This window comes from Equus przewalskii, chromosome 30, assembly GCF_037783145.1.
Source record: "Equus przewalskii isolate Varuska chromosome 30, EquPr2, whole genome shotgun sequence".
Taxonomy (NCBI): domain Eukaryota; kingdom Metazoa; phylum Chordata; class Mammalia; order Perissodactyla; family Equidae; genus Equus; species Equus przewalskii.
In genome coordinates this window covers 9,801,591-9,820,892 of record NC_091860.1, presented here as the reverse complement: position 1 = coordinate 9,820,892, position 19,302 = coordinate 9,801,591, and the positions used below count along the sequence as shown (strand labels likewise).

Here is a 19,302-nt window from a genome sequence, read left to right as displayed (position 1 = left end):
AAATCTTCCCCTTTTCCCCAGAACGTAACAACTATTAAGTTCATAAACCTGATACTTTAGAGTACCTTACAAAACCCAGCTATTCATGATGATACTGTCAAAGGCATTATAATACCTAGAAACATCAAGGAATGATTAAATTCTATTCAATGTGGCCTAAGTGTTTACATTATTTATGACTATATAATTTTTAAAAATCTATGTATAATAGTATAACTTTTAAGTAATCATGCGCATATTCAATTACAGGCATACCTCGAAGATATTGCAGGTTTGGTTCCAGACCACCGCAATAAAGCGAACATCACAATAAAGCAAGTCACACAAATTTTTTGGTTTCCTAGTGCATATGAAAGCTATGTTTACATTATACTGTAGTCTAGTAAGTGTACAATAGCATTGTATCTAAAAAAACAATGACTATACCTTAATTAAAAAATACTTTATTGCTAAAATATGCTATCATCTGAGCCTTCAGAGAATCATAATCTTTTTGCTGGTGGAGGGTCTTGTGAAAAATGCAATGTTTGTGAAGCACAATAAAGTGAAGCCCAATAAAACGGGGTGTGCCTGTATATGAGAATATTCCACGTCAGAACGAATTCTGAACGGACAAGTTCTTACCGTAAAGCTATACGTGAATAGAAGTACTATGGACAATTAGTTTACTATCATCTTTCAAAGATAATGTAATACAATCAATAAGCTTTCTAATATTGGAAATGCAGACAAAATTAAATTAATAAACATGTCATTCTCCACTGGATCATTTCCAACGGCATACAAACATACTCTAAAAGCTCCCATCTTCACAGAAAGAAAGAAAGAAAGAAAGAAAGAAAGAAAGAAAGAAAACTTGATTGAACTCCACATTCTTCTTATCACCTGTCCCCTATTGTCTTTCACAGTAAATATTCTCTAAGGAGTTGTTTACACTTATTCACTATAGTCTGGCTTCAAGGGCAACTGTTTATTGGAACTGCTCCTTGTCAAAGTCGCTTGTCCTCATCTTAACCTTTCAGCAGTGTTTGTTAGATGTAGTTGAGAATTCTCTTACCTTGGCCTGTACACTGCACTAAGCTATTTTGTTTCCAGAAAAAGTAATCAGTGGTAATATGCTTTCTGCTAGAAATAAAGAGTTTATAGATTTTACCTCCCATCATCCTGATCTGTTTCACTTAAACTGCTGTCATCATTCACTTGTAGTAGACCTCCAGGTAGCGAGTCGGCCTTCTCAAACATTGGGGTAATCACAGATTCTTTTGGTGTCCATTTTTCATCCTTAGTTTTCTTTACTTCCTTCATATGCAAGCCAGGAGCACTACTTGAAAAAATCCATAAAAAAGCCAATGTTTTCTAATAATTCTACTGATAAACAATAAAAAACAATTTTCATAAATTCTAATTCTCATCATCTTAATTTATTCATTAATTCAGAAAACAATCATGAAGTACATAGGGAAGGAAATACACATTCCTGCTTCAAAGTTGGATGTACAATTATGATACAGTTATTAATAGTTGACATGTGAAAAATTGTAAGTGAGCACAAGGAAAGCTTTACAAAAGAGATAAAACACACGAGGTCGCCAGGAAAAGAGATGGGAAAAAAATCATTCTTCTCAGAGATTAGAACGTGAGCACAAAGATTAGGTACATGTACGGCATCTAGGTGTTTCCTAGGACCTTGAAAGGAAAAGTATAAAATACATGGAAGCAAGTAGTGAGAGATGAGTCAGGAAAGAAATTCTGAAGAACCCTGAATGCTACACTAAAAATCAAGTTTACTGTCTAAAAGCAAGGACTCAAACGTGGGAGTAAATCATTAGATTTGTGCTATAGTTTTGGTCTTGCTTTTAAATATAATAATGCTTAATTGAAATGATTTTTAAAATAGCATGAAGCACACAGAACATGAAAGAATAAATCAGGGAAATATCTTGGGGGTGATTTTACTTTTAAAATATCCATATGTCAGAGTGACGTCAGCATCATGCTGAATAAGATGTACCTCATCGTGCCCCCCAATCACCACCACTAATCTGGCATTCATCCATGGACAAAGGTGCCTGTGTGGGGGCTGTGGGATCTAGCACCATAGGCCAAGTGACCTGGGAGGTATCTCACCCAACCACGCATCAGGTAACAATTGTATAGACCCAGGTCCCAACTGTGGACCCTATATGGCCCACGAATTGGTTCCAGCCACTCTCAGCATCATCCAGGAGCCCCTGGAAAGCAGTCTTGGATAATCATTGTCAGATGAGAGAGTCTTTGTGGAAACCCAGGGTTCCAGCAGAGAAGTTCCATCCAGCACTCCACTGGAGCAAAAAAATACAAGTCTGGATGCATTGGAGAGGGCAGTTATTAAAGACTGAAAGAGGTAACTGCTACTTCAAATGCAAAGACTGCAATGCAAAACCTCAAGGAACATGAAAAATCAAGGAAACGACACTACCGAAGGACCACAATACTCTTCCAGTAACCAATCCCAAAGATGTGGAAATTTGCAATTTACCCAACACAGAATTCAAAACAGCAGTTTTAAGGAAACTCAATGAGCTACAAGAAAACACAGAAAGACTATTCAACAAAACCAGGAAAACAATACACAAACAAATGAGAAGTTTAGAAAGAGATACAAACAATAAAACAGAACCAAACAGAAATTCTGGAGCTAAAGAATACAATGAATGAAATAAAGAATGCAATAGAGGGGGCCGGCCTGGTGGCCTAGAGGTTAAGTTCGCATACCCCGCTTCAGCAGCCCGGGTTGGCAGGTTCCGATCCCAGGTATGGACCTAGCACCACTTGTCAAGCCATGCTACGGTGGCATCCCACATAAAATAGAGAAAGATTGGCATAGATGCTAGCTCAGTGACAATCTCCCTCAAGCAAAAAGAGAAAAATTGGCAAGAGAAGTTAGCTCAGGGCCAGTCTTCTTCACACACACATAAAAATGCAATAGAGAATACTGACAGCAAAATAGATCAAGCAGAAGAAAGAATCTGCAAATTAAAAAATAAGAACTTTGAAATTATCCAATCAGAGGAGAACAAAGAAAAAAAAATGAAGAAGAGGGAAGAAAGCCTATGCGAATTACTGGATACCATCAAAGGAAACAATTTGCAAATTATCACAGTTGCAGAAGAAGAGAGAGAGAAAGAGGCAGGAGGCTTATTTAGAGACATAACGGCTGAGAACTTGCCAAACCAGTGGAAGGCTTTGGATATCCAAGTTCCTGAAGCTCGTAGGTCACCAAACTCAACTGAAAGAGAGCCACTCCAACACGCATTATAATAAAATTGTCAAAAATCAAAGACAAAGAGAGAATCTAAAAAGCAGCAAGAGAAAAAAAAGAGGCTTGTAACTCATAACAGAACCTCCATAAGTCTATCAGTGGATTTCTAGCAGAGACCTTGCAGGCCAGGAGAGAGGAGGATGACATATTCAAAGTGCTGAAAGGAAAAATGGCCAACCAAGAATATTCATGCAGCAAAGTTAAACTTCAGAAGAGAAAGGGAAAGAGAGCTTCCCAGGCAAACCGAAGTCTGATTATAAGTCTGTAATTATAGAATATGACACGGTTTTCATTTTGAACATAGTTAATAGAAAGCAACTTTTTTTTTTTTAAAGATTGGCCCCAAACTAACATCTGTTGCCAATCTTCGTTTGTTTTTTCTTCTCCCCAAAGCCCCCCAGTACATAGCTGTATATCCTAGTTGTAGGTCCTCCTAGTTCTGCTGTGTGGGATGCCGCCTCAGCATGGCTTGATGAGCAGTGCTAGGCCCAGGCCCAAGATCCAAACCAGGGAAACTCTGGGCCCTGGAAGCACAGTGTGCAAACCTAACCACTCCGCCATGGGGGCTAGCCCCTGGATGGCAACTTTTAACCAGAAAATATCTTGTTCAAGTGGCCTCAAACTTAGGAAAAGACTAACATGTGGCCATGGTAACAAGACGCTACCAGAACCAGCTGTAAATGTGTTCGATCAATCAATGACCACTGGCCTCACTCACCAGCCAGTCAACATCAGCCCCTTCCTTCTGAAAGAAAGCCAATCAGAGACAAACTCACTCCACGAAACACGGCTTGGAGTGCCCACCAATCAAGAGCAGTCTCACCCAAGAGCCACGCTGCTTCAGATGCCATCAAACCACTTGGCCTCTGAAAGTCCACCAGTCCTTAAACTCCACTCTTCCCAAAACTCAAAGAAGAACAGCGAGCTGCTCTGCTTGTTAGAAAAGTCTGTGCCTGACCAGCAGAGCGCTGTCTTACTATAGAGAGCAGTAAATCCCAACTTCATCTTTTTACTTCAGATATTCAAAGCTCATTTTCCTTTGGCAAGAATTTTTTAAAGTCCTATAATAATTTAACACCATTATATTTTATTTTTCTTAATAAAATAGCAAGGAAGTTTGGTATTCCTTTGATCCATTTTACCATAATTAAAATGATCATAAATACCACTCAAAGAATAAAGAGCGAGTTAACTACAATATTGGACTTTCCTCCCTAAATGGAAAAACTTTCATAGAGAGAAGATAGCTTATTAGAAAGAGCCAGAAAGAATGAAAAAAATGCAGATAGTTGACAGGTAAAATTGTTAGAATGGGCCCACACCAAGACTACTTTTTTGTTTAAGGGAGAACCATGACAATGTTTAGAACCATACACAGGTTAAACTCCGTTCACTGAGTAGTACTGTGTGCTAGGTAGGCCCTTTTCTAGGCACTGAGGATGCAGCAGTGAACACACAAATACCCTACTCATGAGAGTGAAGTAAACACACAGTAACACCAAATCAGATAGGCAAAATTTGCAGCATGGCAGAGAAATGAAATTTTGATGTGTTGTAGAGGGAAGGTTGGTTGAAATATCAGTCAGGATGGCCAAGGAAGATCTTGATGAGAAAGTGGGTTTTAAGTAACCCAGGAATGTTAGGAGCAGGCCCTGAGGATATGTGGGGGAAAAGCATTCCAGACAGAATCAGAAGCAAGTGCAGAGGTATGCCTGGAGTGTTTCAGGAATAGTGAGAAATTCAGTGTGGCTGGAACAGAGGGAAGGGGATAGAAAACAGAACCTCAAGTCAGAGACAGAGACAGAGATCTGAGATGAACAGATTATGTAAGGCCTTGCAGGTATTAGGAAGAACTCTGCCACGTTCTCTGAGTGAAATGGGAGGCAATTAGAAGGTTTTGAGCAGAGGAATGACATAATCTGACATGTTTTAATAGTTCCCTTGTGTTTAGAATTGATGGAGTTAATGAAAAAAAAGAAAGAAAAGATCAATTAGCTGACTATTACACTATTCTAGATGGCAGATGATAGTGGTTTGGGCATGGAAGGTGTGACTGGCTTCTGAATATATTTTGAAGGTAGCCTGACAAGATTTGCTGACAGATTAGATATGAGGTATAAGAGAAAGAGGAAGACAGCAGTCAAAGATGACATCAAATTTTTTTGGCAGAGCAACTGGAAGAGATGTCATTAACTCAAACAGGAAAGACTACACGAGGGGCAGGCATGAGAAAGAATAGCAGGAGCTCAATTTCGGACATGTTAAGGTTACCCAACAGATCTCCAAACGACATATCAAGTAGGCCGTTTGATATATAGGTCTGGAATTAAGGAGAGAGATCTGGGCTGGAGATACAAATTGGGGAATCATTAGCATATACAGGGTAGTAAAAATCATGAGAAAGATGATCAGAGATTGAATTCTGTGACACTTCAAGGTGTCAAATGTGGGGATGAGGAGAAACAAGCAAAACAGACTGAGATGGACGGATTAGAAAGGTGGGGAGAAACCAGGTGAGAGAGTTATACCCTGAAGGCCAAATGAAGAAAGGACCTTGCAGGAGAGAATTTCCATTTCTATCAAATATTTCTGACGGGTTAAGTCAAATGAAGTCTAAGAAATTATAACTAGATTTATTAAAGTGGAAATCAGTGGGAACCTTGAAAAAACAATTTTGGAGGAGTGGTGGGAGTGAAAAATGCTAGATAAAGCTCAAGACTGAATGGAAGGGAAATGAGAATCAGGGAGTAAAGACAGTCTTTTTAAGGACCTCTTAGCTTAGTGGCATGACCGTGGATGATCTAATTTTCTTCTTGTTTAGCAGGAGTTTTCAAATCTTACATTATGATATGTAGCATTTTTGTAATACTTTAAAGTTTTAAAAATTTCATACATGTGTCACACTAAATGGTTTAAAAAATGCCAGACCAAAGCATTAAATAATAAATTCACAAAATTCTACAACTAAAAGACCCCTTGAAAATTTTCTTGATATATAATGATACTGTATAACCTGAGCACCATTTTCCTCACGCTTATAAAGACTACAGAAAGACTAACAGTTTCAAGGCAGTATTTCTTGCTTGATGAAAGTCATCTAACTCTAGAACATTTTATACTACTCAAATATGCAAAGTAGTCGTATTAAAATTCTGACACAGAAATAAAGCAGAGAAAAGATTCTTGTTTATACACTGAATTTCTGTAAATTGTATAATGGGAAATCACTGTTGAGCCATCTGGTGTGGGGCATGCTTCCACAGTCTCTTTAGAAAGGAAGGGTCACGGCAGGCAGGCAGGGCCCCATGGAAAGATGCACTGCATCAGCAGCACCTTGGTTTACAGCGCAGGGGCCAGCAAGCTGCCACCCACAGGCCAAAGCCAGCCCATCACCTGTTTTTGTAAGCAAAGGTTTATTGGAACACAGTCACACCCATTCATTTACCTATTGTCTAGGAGAGATTTCAGACTACAGTTAAAGAGACCTTAGGGTTTTCAAAGCCTAAAATACTTACTAGCTGGCCTTTTACAGAAAAGGTCTGCCAACCCCTGATTTGGTAGATGGATCTGTTGATGTGTTTTATTTTAACAGGTTGTACTCAATATACTGAAATGTTTATATAGGCTAGGGAACAAATTGCCACGTGAAATCCCACGGCAATATCCAGATTAATTTGAGGGTCCAATATCTGAGCACTCATACATTGGGAACAAAACACAAAAATCTAGTAACGCAATTTTGTTGGTAACAAGGTGGAATGTCAGTGTAGCATGAAACTTTGTTTTACCACTTAGCAGACATTAGAAGTACTCTAACAAAATTTGCTTAAGATACATCAAAACAAATGCTTCAAATATACTTTAATTTTAAAACAATCAGTACACTGTAGATTAACTTCATTTTTTTAAATGGTTGCATACTACATTATTTTATGAGTATGACTTAATTTCCTTGTTGATGGGTATTTAGACCATCTCCAACCTTTTGATATGACAATGTATAATAAACATCCTTAACATATATGTATATATGGAACATAGTTACAGGAATATCCTTGACATATTTATGGGTTTTACATACCCTTAACATATGTCATATTTATATATATAATAGTATATAATAAACATACTTAGAATGTGTATGGGTATGTGTAAATGTGTTGGGAGTGTCTGTGTGTGTTTATATAAGTCATGGTTTCCTGTAGGATCTAGTCCTGGAAGTGAAGCTGTTGGGATAAAGGGATGACACATTTAAAATTTTGAAACATGCTGCTAAATAACCCTTCAAACAAGATTTATCAATTTCATTTACCAATAGGGTAGGAGAATGCCTTTTTCCTCCCATTTGCCAACATTGGTTATTTTTTTAATAAAATATTTATCATTATGACTGCACAAAATATCTCATTGTTAAGATGCATTTTCCTGATTGCCAAGCAAGGGTGAATATCCCTAGTAAAAACATAAAATGTATTAATCACGAATATTAGCTCAAATTAGGATCTGCTTTATTGAAAAATAGCATTACCTACTTTGTAATCTTGCTGAAGGCTTACCTGACAGAATCCTCATTCTCCATAACAGGAAAGTGCTGCTTATCAGCTCTTCCACTCGTTTGTTGAATTAATCCATTCTCAGCAGCAGCAGCAGCAGCATCTATGTTTTCTGATATTTCCATTTCACTGCTTTTGTGCTTCTTCTTTTCTTCTTCAACCTTTAATAAAAGTTGGATACTAAGGATAATTGTTATTACTTTATTCATTAAAAAGACCTTTTTTGTTTTCATTAATTTTATCATTACAGGTCATTGACATTTTTGTACATTCTGCTTCATTTCTGTTTGAGGAAATGAAGCAGAATTTTCCAAAATTTCAAAGTGCTGTCTTAATTTTGTGCTCTTATTCACAACCGCTCTTCGCTACCTAACACTTTCACCCCATCTGACTGGCAGACAGAGAGAAAGAAGACTACATAGACACAAAATTTGCCTTCTTCTCTTTACCTTAATCTGGATTTTGCATTAAACCACCAGATTTGGAAGATGTGACATTGTGGTGCTTCAGTGACAAACAGGAAGCCTTCCTCTCTCTGCACTGAGCTAGTCCTTCCTCCACTGCCTCTTACAATTCTTTTTCATTTGGATCCTGGGGATATCCAAAAAGTGATGGTGTTCACTAAAATAAATGACTCAAAACTCACTACCAGACAAGGAGCAGAGTGAAACTGATGAATTGTTAGTGTAGAATTCTAGAAAATGAGGAATGTTCTGAAGTTTCACATTCACTAAACATAAAATCTTACAGCTGGAGGGTATAGAAGCAATTGACTACTTTAGCCCCATTCTTTACCAATAATGGGAGTAAAACCAAGAAAGAATAAATGACTTGTCCAAAGCTCCTAAAGTGCCATTACCTACCACTTTATCAGAGCAAAAGAGATGATATAATTCTATAATGCTCAGATAAATTACCAGATAAATTCATCAAATTAATCAGATAAATTAAAAGTGTGACTTGGTACAGTAATTAAATGCCTTAGTTGGGGGTCAGCTTCATCTACTTTTTCTTTAATATCTCTAGATTTTTATCTATCTTTAAAACTCAATGTACCTCTTATACAAAATGCAAACAAACAAGTTAAAAAATCTATTATTGGGGGGAAAAAAACCTCAATATACCTCAGAACTCAAGTTTCTCCTTCAGAGTTAAATACTGAATTTTTTGCTGAGGGTTTATGCACCTATATGATAATATCATACACATCAAAACGCAACATATTTTATTAAGCAACATAATATAAAGGTCTGACTCAACTGAAAAATCTGAGACTGCTGATAAAAAATATGTGGGAGTGTATATATTTATTATTAAAAATATCTCAAAGTGGTCATTTGGAATTCTAATTCCAAGGGTTTGAGTAAAGCAGATAAGATTGGACACACTAAAGCATAATAAATAGATTAGTTTAGCTGGGAATATTTTCTTATATCCTAATTTATCTTTAAGCCAATAGAATAAAAAAAGCCCTAGAGCTTGTTATATTTTTAAAGCAGTTTCCTTTATGCTTATTCTAGTTCAGAAGGTCACATGGTACTCAACTGAACTAGTTTCCCAGTTCAGAAGGAAGATGGACAAGAGAGACTCACGTTGATTAAGGAACAAAAATTGTGAGAATGTCTTCCTGAACGCCTATTATTTAGACGGCAGAAATAATCTATTTCTAGACACAATCACACATTTAGACAACGTCATGCTATACATGAGCTTCGTTCATAGGCGGAAAGTCAGAATGGGCCCGAGAGCTGAGAAAGAGAGAAGACACAGAGCAGCAGCACATGAACCTCTACCTCTTTGTGAAGTTGCACTTTCTCTTTTTCCAAAGCCAGGAATTCTACTTGTAACATGCCTATCTCATTCTTAAACCTTTGCATATCTTGCTGTAATTCTTCATTTAGACATACTCTGGATGTTCTGTCCCTATATGGTGGAGAGCTCACATTTTCTAATTTGGGTTCCATGCTGTTATAGTTATTAGCACTGCAATGATCTGCATATAATGGCTTCTGGAACAATTCTTTGGTTGGTTTTATTTTCTTATCAGTATTTGTAAGAGAAGAAACATTGTGCCTTTTTATTTGAATCATGTGTTTCATCCCAGTGGAACGGGCAAGCCACAAATCAAGAAGGCTTTGTGGATCACTAGACTGAGGTGTATGTCCGATGTCTAAATTCCAATTAGTGGTATTTTGGGTCACATTTTTTGTCATTTGCACATCAAACTCTTGGTCTTCTTTCACTTCAAATGTAACTACTGGGTTCCTTACTTTTTTATTTTCTGGATCATTATAAAAACTCTCCTCATTTTTGTTAAAAACATGTTCAGCGTCTGATTTATCATTTTCACAGTCTAATTTATTTTCATTTAAATAAAGCTTTGAAGATGACTGGCAAGCATATTCCGGGGACCCAGAGTCTGAACGAGATGGAAAGACATTTTTGAGACTGGGTTCTTTTTGTCCAGGAAACGCCTGGAATAGTACAGAGACAGACACTCCAAGTGCATCTTTTTCCTCACAATCAAGTGTATAATTTGTCAAATTAGAAGAGATTTCCTTTAAGTTTGCTCCTTCTTTCGAGTTATCATGTAATGGCTCTTCCTCAGGATAAGCAGTAATTTTGTATTTTTCACAAATTTCACCAAATTTCTGCTTTAACTCATTTGTGACGAGTTTTAAATTATTTTTCCACTCTAATTTGCCTTGTGTGATCCACATTTCCTTATACTTTTGCACACAAGGAAGTGCTGAATATACAGGTATATCCTCTCTATCACATTCCTTATTCATTACTGGTTCTTGAGGCATTTTTGGCAGACGCAAAAGTGGAAGATTAATTTGCTTGCTTTGATTTTCAGATGTCTTTTCTGTTAGGGTGTATGTTTGTAAAATAGCTTTATCCTTAAGTAAGCAAGTAACGACAAAGAAAAATTAGAAAATAATTAAAACTTAACTGTTAAACTTATTAATCTATGTTTACTTCCAAATCATTGCACTGTAACTAAGAAGTGAAAAATAAGTTGACTTAGCCTGAAATAGGAGAAAAACATGAACCTGTAAGCCTAATTTTCTCACTGTTTGAACTAAACAATTCATTATATGTTATATCTACCAAAAACAAATTAGGAAATGATCTGTAATGCTACAAAGGCTTCCTCACTTAAAGATATTTGACCTCACCATACCTTAAACAGCGAGCCCCAACAGTGCATTTAAGGATCTTATTTTATAGATTAATACTGGGGAACAGGTAAACGTTAACTTACTAGAAACCAAAATCAATTAACATCAATCAGAAAGAAAAGCAAATTCCTAAATTTTAATTCCAATTATATACTATGATGGTATCATACATCAATATAGATTATCCGCTTGTATCTAGTTCTAAGATAGTCTAATATCCACTAGTGAAAGTGGATAAAAAATTTTTTAAAAACATTTACTGATTTTCTACACTGAAATGAAATACATTAGAAAGTTATTATTTGTACCCTAATAACAAAGCTCCTATCCTGGAAGGTGTGATTCCCTTAATAGGCAGCTGTCTTAATCTTACGACTCCATTCTCTCCTAAATGTAGACTCTGAAGTCCATTCCACAGAGATAGATCACAAGGCAGAATAAATCTTTCATCTTGGCATTAGTGACTGGCAGTATCAAAGTGCAAATTTTGACCCACTGGGAATGATTACACTTTTTATAGGACTTCAACTCAGTGGCCATCATTGTTATATTGTTCATAATTTTAACTGCCTACTCATAAGATTCAATATTTGATGTTACTTTCTTCATCATGTAGGGAAGTTATACAAACAGAAGTAAACAATATTCAGGAAATTTTTTGCCTCAATTCCAGCAATAAATTTTAGCTATAAGTTCCTATAGATTCTGACTATTTTAAGTGTTGTAACTAGTTAAATTGTTATAAAATCTAATATTAAATGATGATCTATTAATTCTAAAAGGCTAGTTTGAAAGGTAATTTCATTTAGACTATGTTACTAAAGCATAGAAAACAAGATTAAATCAGAAATTTAAATTTATATTTTTACGTACCTGCAGGTGGTTATTTTCACTTCCGTCAAGCCTTTCTTGCTCTTCCTCTGATGTGATTTCCAAGTCTACTTCTGCTGACAAAGCTATATATTTAGTTAAAATGAGCTACTTATAAAAATGGTTAGATAAAAAGTATAATCTTTCTAAAAATAGATTAAAAATAACATTTTATCAACTGAGAGTTTAAATTAAACTTAATCTTTACCTGAATATTTACTTCTTTAAGAAATAGTGTATCTAAAACTTCAAGAAACCATTTGGAAAATACTAGATGTCACCAGCTTCAAGGCACACAAACATCTCAAGGATTCATTCACGAATTCATCCACCCAATATCAATGAACACAACAATCAGAAACAAAACAAAATTTAGCAATACAGTACACACATATCGAGTCACACAATATCCTCTATCTTATAATAATACCTTTTTAACACACTAAGCTTCAACTACAACAATATTCGTGGTTTCCAACATTACTGTTACTTTTTATGCCTTTCTCAGTGTACCTCCTTCTATATATCTGAAATGCTTTCCTCTACCATTCTGACAAATGTCTTTTCATCTTTTAAGACTCAGCTTACTTTGTGAAGTCTCCTTGATTACAGCTATCTTTCTCCAGCTAAACAGGTGTCGCCTTCCTTGGCGCTACCTCAGTACTTTATAGATTTTTCTGGTGTATCTTCACTACCTGAACTGTGAATTATTTCTTTACACATATATCCTCTTTGCTCCTAGGTTGTAGGGGACAATCCCTTCAATCATCTTTGCAAAAACAGTCTTTATTTATTTTACTCAACAATTATTTGTTGAGTTCCTGCTAAGTAGTAGGCACTGAGATTTAAAGAAGAACGTAGGTTAAAGGTGTCAGGGATGGCTTTTGTAGAGTTAATGCCTGAGCTGAGACAAACAGTGGGGTTAGCCAGATTCAAGGGGGTAGAAGGCAGGAAAGGGGGAGAGCAGGCAGGGCTGTAGCAAGACAGGAGAGAAGCACACAGTAGGGGAACTGTTGTCTAAAGTACAGAGATTGTGAGGAAGGCACCATCAGCAGTTCAGTAATGCCAGGGGAAAGGGCAGGCAGGAGAAAGGGCCAAGGATGGAGAGATAGGCACAAGTCAGATTATGAAAGCCTTACATGTAATTTTAAGATGCCTGGACGTGAATGTGTCTTACAGAGTGGTTCAGGGTCATATTTGCGTTTGAGAGAGATCACTCTAAATGCTGTGGGAGGGATGAATTACAGAGGCACATGAATAAACAGAGGGAGACGAACTGGAAGGCAGTAAGTCAAAATAAAGATGATGCAGGCCTGAACTGAGGGAACGTTTCCAGAAATACTTAGGCTATAAAATGACCAGGACCCAGGTTAGAATAAATCTTTAGGAAATGAATAAATGCACAAATCCTGGGTCCCTGGAGAACTAGACTCTGCTCATTACTTTACAAAAGGCATCAACTGAGAAGAGAAATGACCTGCGTGAACTGTCTGAAGTTGCTTGTAGTTATTCGGTAGTGTTTCTGTTTCACATCTCCCTGTGTGGAGGGAGCTTGCGTAGGTGTTTTAAAGTCCTGCTTCTTGGTTCTACCAAGCTCATAAAGAAATACAAGCAAACAAGTCACTTGCACAGGTAAACAGCTTTGGACCAATAGCTTGTAGACACTACTCTGGGAGATAATTGAAAATCTTTTGTAAATACAATGTTAAATTCCAGAGGTAAGGAAAAAAAAGAAGATAAAACTATAGGGGGGAATACTGTATGATTTATTACTACAGATCTTATCATAAGACTGATTAAGGGCACTGAATTAACTGGTACATAAAGTGGAACACGTATTAGACAGTTAACAGAATGGGTACCCTAGTAGAATTAAAATTGACTTTTCAGGTATTATTTCTAAATGAAACAGCACTCCTTAAAACGAATAGTCTTTGTGAACTATTTATTCATTAAAAAAAATAATAAACAAGGTGATAGACTTTGTGGACACAGCCGAGAAGGAGGTACCATGTAGCAAATTCTCAATGATTCCCATTACTGTTAGGAAAGCCAATTCCAAAATATATAAGGGGACAGAAATACAAGAAATATTTTAATATTTGGTTTTGGAAAGTGTTTTTTTACTTATAGTGAATATAGTTCTAAACAATACTTGTGAATTCAGAGCTATAAAACAGAGCAAGAAACCACGTTACGTTTGAGAAGGTAATCTTCAGGGAAAAACTAAAGTTCTAAATATAATCCCAAAATTCTAAATACAATCCTTCTCCCCACTCTCAAGTGTATGCTAAATATTAGTCTAAACAAAATTACTCTTTCTCCTAATTCTCTTTGTTATTTATATGTTGCTTTGGTTACAGAAGAATGCAAATATCTTGCTAAAACATCTTTTGTTTGGTTGTAGGTTACATAAACAGAGTAAACATAAAGTAAATTTTGCCAAAAACTGATTTTTGAAGTCAGAACTATGGCGAGGCCGTGCAGATGGGATCTAGGGTCGAACTCTCTATGCTTCTTTATTACCTTCTTTTCTCTCTCTGTTTTCTGGCAGCTGTGATTCACACAGGTCATGGAGTGTATAATTCCCTACTAGAAACACAGCTCCAATATTCATCTCTTCTTTACCTACTAATGCCATCTGTCCAAATTCTGTGGATGCTGTCTGATTTTTGGTCATTGACTGTGATACAAATGGACATTTATCACCAACTTTCAAATTCCCGGATCTCTGACAAGTCTGGTTATTGAGGGTCAGACTAGTAGAATCCCAATCTGAAAATAAAGTTTTCACTCATTAGAATGTAAACAGTACAAATCTGACTAACTTGTACAAATTCTTCAGAGAAGCAGTCCCATGTCCTCCTCTCTCCCCCAGAACACACTATTCCTTATGGTATACTTTATTTTACACGTCCTATACTTGTCATTCACATAGATAAGTTCAATTAACTACTGTCTCTCATTTTTGTACTTCTTTATTTTCTAGTATTACTTTCTTTGATTCACTCAGAAATTTCTATTGCATATTCTGTTTTCCATAAGCGCTCTGTTTATTAATAATTAAGATTCTTCAGGGTATGAATTTTTTTGTTATTAACAAAATTTATGTCTAGTCATTATTTTACGTTTAAATATGCATGGCAGTACTGTGTGTGTTCTAGAAATACGGGTTTTAAAAAAACTTTTAATGAATAGTACTACTTGAAATAAAAAACTACTTTAACTACAATGAGATGTTCTTTCCTTAATGTACCAATATCTTCAGAATTCACTTTTTAAGCCTTAGATAAACATCATAAATTTATATGAGAAATGATAGCCTTGAGTGACTTCACTGTTTCCATGGAAAAAGAGGGTAAGCCTTGGCCCACACTAGATCCAAAGAGTGCCATCAGACAGGAAATGAACATACAACAAAAATATTTTCTTTTTTATTAACAAATATGTCAGATTAAACTATTCAAGACAAGTGAGAGAAAAAAGCAACAAACATAGAAGTGAAACGTTAAAGCGCATTTCATCAAAACAGTCCCTTTTCACATCCATGAACCCTGTACGATCATGCGTCACTTAACGACGGGGATACATTCTGAGAAACGCGTCATTAGGGGATTTTGTCATTGTGCCAACATCAGAGCGCAATACAGGGTTTAAAATGGTGGTTCTCAAGTGTCACCTGAGACTTCCTGGAGTCCCAAGATCCTTCCATTCAGGGAGTCCAAGAGGTCAAAACGATTTTTACAATAATACTCAATGTTTTTGCCATTTTAACTCTCATTCTCTTATAAGTGTACAGTGGAGTTTTCCACAGACATAACATGTGACAACATCATCTCTCTAATGGCTAATGGGTCATGGCTCTAATGGCTAATAGAATATATGATTGTGCATGCTTGTATTTTAAATTTCTCACTTTTACTTTCTAATATTGAATCAATAGATACAACTCAAACAAAAGTTCTTTGGAATTCTCAATAATTTTTAACAGGATAAAAGGATATGAAGGCCAAAAAGTTTTAGAATTACTGTTTTAAAAGACTGTGTTTACTAAATGTTAAGGTATGATTAATTATTTCCTCCATTTTTAACAATCAAAGACACAACACACACACACACACACACACACACACACACACACACGGTCTGAATCAGAACATCTGGTTGGCTTAAGATCATCAATCTAACAACACTAAGATGAAATAATTAAAGTTAAAACACAACTGACATGTTAGCAAGTGAAGCTTTACTCTGGGTAAAGGTCAGAATTCACACAAGCATTTTAAAACACTGGAAAAAATCTTAGAGTCTAATAATTAACCTCTGGGAATCCCTAATAAGTGCATGGATTCCAAAGTGGGATCTTTAGGGTATCAAAACATAAAAGAAGAAACATCTGAGCTAAAGCTTACGTTTTAAAAATCTCTTTTTCTTATGTTTATAAATATCTTTTTTTCAAAGATGGATACCAACAATGACATTGCATTATTTATGTCAAATTATTTCTATTAAATTTGCAAAAAAAAAAAAAAGAATTAGGAATAAGAAGACTGTGAGCACTTCAAATATTTTAGTGTGCTTCTTGCCAGAGCTCACTTTGTAGTGCAAAATCTACCTGATCTGGATGTTCGTACATCCTTCCTTCCTCCTGCTTTCTTGGAAACAGAATCTTGCACATCAATGGTAGGCTGAATGGGTTTTGAAACAAGATGATTAATAAATAATATACATTTCATACAATCTGTAGTTAATAACTCAAGTAAAAATATAAAAGTTATTACCTTCAAGTGAGGACATTTTTCAGGAGAATCTAAAAAGCAAAAGGGACATATAATCAATTATATGTAAACATGAAAGTCCACTATACATTCATGCAGAATTAATGTTGAGCTGAATCCTCATGCTTGGCTTTGGAAATGATTACATTAAGTTTTGGAGTTTTGCTTTTTAGGGGGAATTAGGACAGCAACAAGACAGAATACAAATCCATTATAAACACTGAAGAAAAAATAGGAATATAGGCTTACCCAAACATGCAGTTAAGATTTCAAAGTAAGATCATGTTTCAGATGACTAGAACTAAAATAGAAAAGTGCACATACACCAATGTGAACATGCTGAATGATGGGGAGAAGAGTGACCTTCAATCAGAGGAACAAATCATGACACTAAGAGGATAAATGCAAAAGCTGATGGTAGAATGCAGCAGCATATCTTCAATGAATGCATTAGAATCATTTATACCATTATACTACAAGTATGTATCATCTTCTTCAATTGTTCTGTAATTTAGCGCACAGTTGTGATGACAGTTCAATTGAATGCATAATTCATTTCCCAACAGAGAAAGTTTTATGAATTGATCAGCTTGGATATACACTTGTAGAATAATAGTTAATAAAAATATTCATTTTTTTCCATACCCATGTGAGCTACTGGTATGCCTACATTTCTTTTATCCTCTAGTTTAGCCATCTTAAAGTTTCTTGATCCACTCATGCAAGAAGGTACATAAAACACATCTAAGAAATAATGCATAATAAACATTCAGTACTGAAATATGATTATCAAAAAGGAAAACAATAAGTGTAATTGCCATAGAATATTAGATGTTAATGTCCTTTTCATGTCTCTTTTGCCTTACTATGCATTTAACAGGTGATTTTCTTTGGCTATTAGAATATATCAGTATTCATGTTTTAAATCAAGATTCTGTCAAATAACTTTTTATAAAATATAGTTCTTACCTTCTACTTGTTCATTTAACATATTTTTTCCTTTTTGGTCTGCAGCTCCAGATAAATGATCAACATACTTCTGTGGAAGACTCTCAGAAATACTCTGTTAAAATTAATAACAATAATGATGTGTATAAAGATTTCCTAATCCCGTTCTAAGAAAATACCTGAATGTCCTATTTTAAAAGCAACTGGAGTTAAAAATAAGAGAAGCATGTATGTAAACCAAAACATGTACATAGAAACCTTCATACATGCTCTCTAGATCACGTCTATCTTGTATCTTCATTTGGCTCTTGACTCTGTAAACTGAGCGTGGAAGGGCAGAGTAAATATTTTCATAGACAAACACTGACTTAAATGCACATTTCAACAAGGAACTAATTTCAAAACACCTAACTCTACTCGGCATTCCCCACCAAAGCAAGAAGACATTTTTAAAAATACACATTTAAACAAATTCTTCAATAAGCATACTTGCTATAAATTTACAATATTTCTAATGACCAATGTTTTTTAGGATTAAAATAAGAAAACATGACGTGATAAGAAACTGTGGAGTATGTCATGCTGAATATAAACAGAACACTGTAGAAGCTGCTTCATTTAGCTAAACAAGGGCTTGAAACAATCTACTATTTGATAAAATTTGTATTGATAGGAAAAATGGTTGAATAAAAAAGCAAAGTAGTAAGAAAAGCTTTTCTTTAAATTATGTTTAAATAATAGAATGAAATTTTAGGCATAGTATGCAACTCTTCAAAAAAGTATTGTGAGTTTTAATAAGAGAAGAATAAGACCATTTATTTACTAACCATCTAAATGTGCCAGATGCTTACTATCTGCATTTTCTTTTCTACACACAACAACAATAATAAAAATGATATGATGACAGTTACCCCACTCCTGCTCCCTGGTCATCCACGATGGCAGAGTAAAATGAACGGATGTGATCCACTGTTCCCTCTGTCCAGAATGTCTTTCTCCTAGACCTTCACACGACTGGCTCCTTCTCATCCTCCACTTGGCAGCTTTTGTCATACTCAGAGAGATCTTTTCTGAGCATCTAGATTCCACTCCTACTCCCATCCCCATCCTAACCACAAACTCCCCCAATATTCTCTAACCTAACATTCTCCATTTTCTTTATATGAAGTACTTAGAGTGACTTATAACAGATAGTTGACAACTCGTTGTTCTGCCCCTCCCACTCCAGCCTAATCCTTCAACTTGTACATTCAGTGTCTAACTGCCCAGCACATAGTTGGTATTCAACCAGAGAAATTCACTTAAGGTCACAGCATTTAAAATCTCATTGAGGAGGTCTCAAGTACCAAAGCAACATACCTACAGGATATCTTCACTAGTAGCCTAGTGAAACTTAACATACTCCAGATTAGAAATCCACAAGCCCATTCTAACTTTCCCATTCTTTTCTTGATACTATTGTCATTTTACTGCCCTTCAGATTGAAAAAAGTGTCCTCATTCTTTAGTAAGTCACTAAATACCACTGTGTCTTACATTTCTACAGCATCCTTTACAGTTCACAAAGTGTTTTCACATTTGTTACCACATTTGTTCATTACATACACCTGAGAGGCAGGTGTCACTATCATTTTTATGAATGAGGTCACTGACATTTTGAACAGGTTA

At 35.7% G+C, this 19,302-nt stretch overlaps 1 protein-coding gene across 50 annotated transcripts in view; it reads right to left on the bottom strand.

Moving 5' to 3' along the window:
* Window positions 1-19,302, bottom strand: part of ANKRD26 (ankyrin repeat domain containing 26) — an 88,021-nt gene that overhangs the window by 36,999 nt on the left and 31,720 nt on the right. For 4 of the 50 annotated variants that reach the window (XM_070600948.1, XM_070600954.1, XM_070600958.1 and 1 more), the window contains 7 exons: window positions 17,657-17,750; window positions 17,333-17,431; window positions 16,691-16,719; window positions 16,525-16,597; window positions 11,913-11,995; window positions 7,858-8,015; window positions 1,154-1,324 (listed from right to left, as the gene is read on the bottom strand). In XM_070600948.1, coding sequence (XP_070457049.1) covers window positions 1,154-1,324; window positions 7,858-8,015; window positions 11,913-11,995; window positions 16,525-16,597; window positions 16,691-16,719; window positions 17,333-17,431; window positions 17,657-17,750 — 707 coding nt within the window. Of the gene's footprint in view, window positions 1-1,153; window positions 1,325-7,857; window positions 8,016-9,647; window positions 10,758-11,912; window positions 11,996-14,435; window positions 14,685-16,524; window positions 16,598-16,690; window positions 16,720-17,332; window positions 17,432-17,656; window positions 17,751-19,302 lie in introns of all 50 variants that reach the window. The other 46 variants (XM_070600949.1, XM_070600955.1, XM_070600959.1 and 43 more) reach the window with 20 other exon arrangements.